The 4,822-nt window shown below is 38.7% G+C and overlaps 1 protein-coding gene across 1 annotated transcript; it reads left to right on the top strand.

Annotated features, from left to right (window-relative positions):
- Nucleotides 1-2,410: 2,410 nt before the first annotated feature.
- Nucleotides 2,411-3,340, top strand: LOC129543677 (olfactory receptor 1f45-like). Its single transcript, XM_055406923.2, has one exon. The coding sequence runs from the start codon at nt 2,411-2,413 to the stop codon at nt 3,338-3,340; it is 930 nt and encodes a 309-aa protein (XP_055262898.2).
- Nucleotides 3,341-4,822: the final 1,482 nt, after the last annotated feature.

Here is a 4,822-nt window from a genome sequence, read left to right as displayed (position 1 = left end):
AGACAAGTAGCTTTTTGAAGGATCTGTCATAGAGTGGAGAAGTGGAGGAGTAGCTGAAGAAGGCTGAGGGGAAACAGTAAGATATCAGGGTATTGTCCATCTGAGACTGAGATTTTAGACAGTTAGGGCTTCCCAATTTTAGATAGTTAGGACCTTGCATATTTTTGATGCTGAAATATGATTCTGATAACCTCAGTTTTCAACCACTCCTGGTCTATCTGAGATCCAACAAAAATGATTATTTTTCAAGTGAATTATCAGGAGGTGGGTATAAAAGCAGAAAGTTTATTCAAGCAAAAGTATCAGGAAGATTCAACCTGGGAAAGGATGTAAAAACGTGAGAGGTATAGTCAGAGAGAACATGCGCTCAACTTCTTGACTGTTGGTTTAAAGAAATTTTAAAAAATATATGATTCTACTTTCAGTGTATTTATAATATAATTGATACAAGAAAATCTATATGTCATAAATATTAGAAAACATTTTAAGATAATATTCAATTAAGGACTAGATTATCCTGTGTATATATCACTGTGTGAAAGCATAAGTGAGAATATTCGTGGAGTTATGACATGATCAGCTCAAGGAGAAAGGAGACTAGTGATAAAAAATATAAAATCATGTTTATTGTGGGTACAAAGATAGAAGTTCTCGATAACCAGGCACAGATAGGTATAAGTAATGCGTTTTGTGTGCATGCTCATTCGCTCAGTCTTGCCCTACTCTTTGTGACCCCATGTACTGTAGCATTCCAGGCTCCTCCATCCATGGAATTTTCCAGGCAAGAATACCAGAGTGAGTTGCCATTTCCTTCTCCAGGGGAACTTTCCAACCCAGTGATGGAACCAGCATCTCTTATGTCTCCTGCATTGACAGGTGGGTTCTTTACCATTAGCACCACCTGAGAAGTGATGCATTAGAAAATAGATATCAGAGATATTTGAGCAAGGGAGAGTCGGGCCAAAACCAGAAAGCTGTACATTTTCTGGAATCAATAAAGCCGGTAAAGCTGCTGATGAAGTAACTGGGAGCAAGTTGTTGAAATACAAAGACGGTAACTGAAAAGTTGAGAAAAAGACAAAAATGAGGATCATTTTGTAGCTTAAAAAAAAGTGTTATAGTACTAATATGGGTTTTAGGGATGAAATAAAAAGATGAATCAGTGATTCCAGTCTTATTAGGAGAATATTTGGAGGAAAAAACTTTTATTAATAAAATGCTGAAATGGAAGGAAGAACATTTCAGCAATTGGAGAATAAAACGTATGACCCTTTCCAGTCCTATCAATTAATTAATTTATTATTCAACTTGTGACAAATACTGCTTTATGGATGCCGACACGGGGGACACAAGGGAGAAGAAAAGCAGATACAGTTTTTGCCTTAATGTACTTTATGGCCCTGTGAGAGAGTCCAACACTAACTAAATACCTTAAATAAATATTTTAACAAAATAAATATGAACAACATTACCATATGACACCTATATCAATTCTATGAAGGTGCTACATGTGGTAACATATGAAAAGTAGGTTTGACTTAATCAAAGAGGCAAGGGAAAACTTTCCTAAGAAAGTCACTAATTGATCTGAGACTGTGAAAGGACAAGCAGTAGTTCACTCAGGATGAAGTGAAGGAACACAGTGCCCAAGAGGAAATGCAAGACAGCCAGAGGGGCTAGGGAACACAGAATGAGGGGACTGTAGTGTAAGATGAACCTGCTGAGACATCACGAGGTCAAGACAGACTGAGCTTTGTTAGATAGGGTGGGGATTTTTGTTCCTTCACAAGCCCAGTGGTTCTCCGGACATCTGTTTCTAAGCAAATAACAGACATGATCAGAGTTTCTTTTTTGAAAAGATCACTCTGGTGGCAGTGTGGAGAATATATTGAATGAGGCAAACGTGGGACTATTAAAGCAGTTCAGAGGTTAGCAGGACTTTAGTTATTAACAGTAACTTAAACTGGAGTAGTGACTGGATAAATGGCTAGGAGTGTTCACCAAGCTCCTATGATGTGCCAAGCACTAAGCTAAGTACTGAGATGCAGTCCTTGCCTTAATAGACTCATGGTCTTGTAATAAAAATTGATTCATAAACAAGAAATTATGCCATCCAATAATACAAAGACTAAGAGAACTCTGTTACCCTTAAAGAACTCTAGGAAGCTCCTGGTATTCCCTTCATTCCCTCATTTTTGACCCCTTCGCACTTAGATCATCCTTCAGAAAGTCCAAATCCTGTCCCTCACATTGCTGATTGAATTCTTTTCTTCATTCCTCATATCTGTGGTATAAAGAAACCAACTGAAAAGAGAACCATCAAGGTTAGCTACAATACACTTCAGTAGCTAACAGTGAGTGAAACCTCTTTTTATGCTGATTCTTTTCTTGTAGCTCATCAAGACCTGAAATGAACTGCAGCAAGAACCCTGACTTTGTCCTCTCAGGGCTGTCCAGTGACCCAGACAAACCACAGCTCCTCTTTGGTCTCTTCCTGGCCCTCTACTTGCTGAGTCTCTTGGGAAACTCGCTGCTGCTGCTGGCTATCGATGCTGACATCCACCTCCACACCCCCATGTACTTCTTCCTCAGTCAGCTCTCCCTGGTCGACCTCTGCTTCACTACCACCACAGCCCCCAAAATGCTGGAGACTTTGTGGACCAGTAATGGACTGATCTCCTTCTCTGAGTGCCTGGCCCAGTTATATTTCTTCGCAGTTTTTGCTAACATGGACAACCTACTTTTGACGGCCATGGCTATCGACCGCTACGCTGCCATCTGCCATCCTCTGCACTATACACTCCTAATGACTCCTTGCAGATGTGGACTGCTGGTGGGTGGGGCATGGGGAGTGGCCCATTCCGACTCTTTGATCCAAACCTTGATGCTAACCCGACTATCATTCTATACTAATCAAGAAATTCCCCACTTTTTCTGTGATTTCGGACCACTCTTTAGACTTTCTTGCTCTGATACCCACCTCAATGAGGACCTGATGATGGTTCTGACAGGACTCTTAGGAATCAGCCCTCTCCTCTGCATCATAAGCTCCTATGCCCATATTTTCCTTGCTGTAGCTCGGGTGCCATCAGCACAGGGGAGAAAGAAAGCCCTGGCCACATGCAGCTCCCACCTCTCCATGGTCATCCTCTTCTACAGTTCAGTCTTTGCCACCTACCTGAAGTCCCCATCAACTTCCCATGCCTCTGGGGAGCTGGGTGCTGCTGTCATGTACACCCTGGTAACTCCCACTCTCAATCCTTTCATTTATAGTCTAAGAAATAAGGAAGTGAAGAGATCCCTGAAAAGGATTCTGGGCATAGAGAGTTCATGGCATTAGGAATAATTCCCAAAAACAAGTGTTGGGAACAAAACACGCCTTTCACTACCACACGATAAAGTGAGTCAGTTAACACCAAGGTTTCACATGTCACACAGCATGATACGGTATATTGAAAAGAACACTAAATAGAAATTTGGAGAACTTGCTTCTAGGTTCCACTCTGGGTGGAGGCTTGTATATGTATTCCAGTTATAGGTGTATATATATTATATATTAATCTGTATTATTATCTCAAAGCATTATATCAGTAATATGTCAAAGGGAATATAATATATATTACATTATAATATATAATTAAGTATATTATACAGATATAATATTCTTAAGAGTTGATTGGATGAGCTACTCTTTAAATTGCTTTGTAAAAATAATACTGTTGAAACATGATCATCTATTCCCATCACTACCAACATTTTGATCATTATTGTCATTTCTATTACCAGTTTAATAATGAAGATTATCACCATTAGCTTTATTGTAGTCAACATCATCTTTCTGTCATCAGAGTCACCTTACAGATTCCATCTTCAGTTCTCTCTGCATCAGTAACACCAGTATAATCTTCATGAGTTAGAGAATAGAAACTGGTCCTATGCACTTTTTCTCCTTTTAATGCCTCATTTTTCAGAATGTTCTATTAATTTGTTAAAATGACAATCCCAAGCTACCAATCTATCCCTCCCCCTCACTTTTCCTCTCTGATAACCATAAATTCATTCTCTAAGTCTGTGAGTTTTTTTCTGTTTTGTAAATAAGTTCATTTATATCTTTTTTTAGACTGTATGAGATGTTATATGATATTTGTCTTTTGCTGACTTACTTCACTCAGTATGACAATCCCCAGATCCATCCATTTTGCTGCAAATGGCATTATTTCATTCTTTTGAATGGCTGGGTAATATTCCATTGAATATATGTTCCACGTCACCTTTATCCATTCATCAGTCAATGGACAGATGGGATTGACATGTACACACTGCTATATTTAAAATAGATAACCAACAAAGACCTACAGTAAAAAGATAAAAATAAAGCAAAAAGTTAAAATAAGTGAATTGCATTCAGCTTTAAATATTTTTAAAATATCCATATACTTAAACATGGCACTCAAACTACGAAGAATACATTAAAGTAAATTCTGGAAATAAACAATGCTTGTATAGTGAAAGAATGGAACACAACTAAAAATTCCCAATGACAAAAGAATATTTAAGATCATTATGTTTAGCCCTACTGTGAAGCCCAGAAGAATAAAGTATTGAATTGGCCACAAAGTTCATTCAGTTTTTTTAGCCAAACCCATAACCAATCCATCTACCATGAAGCCAAAGAGCCAGGCTATGCCCACCAGCCCCAAATACTGCCCAGGAGTAAGTGGCCGAGTGGGTAACAATTATTCAGTAGTGATTATATTCCTTGGCAACCAATTGTCCCTGGAGAGCCAAAGATAAAGAACTGGATCAAGGAACCAGTCATAGA

This window comes from Moschus berezovskii, chromosome 23 (assembly GCF_049115385.1).
Source record: "Moschus berezovskii isolate FMDL1 chromosome 23, NW_MosBer_1.0, whole genome shotgun sequence".
Classification (NCBI taxonomy): Eukaryota; Metazoa; Chordata; class Mammalia; order Artiodactyla; family Moschidae; genus Moschus; species Moschus berezovskii.
The sequence above is the reverse complement of the archived record's forward strand: the minus strand, read 5'-3'. Positions and strand labels throughout refer to the sequence as shown.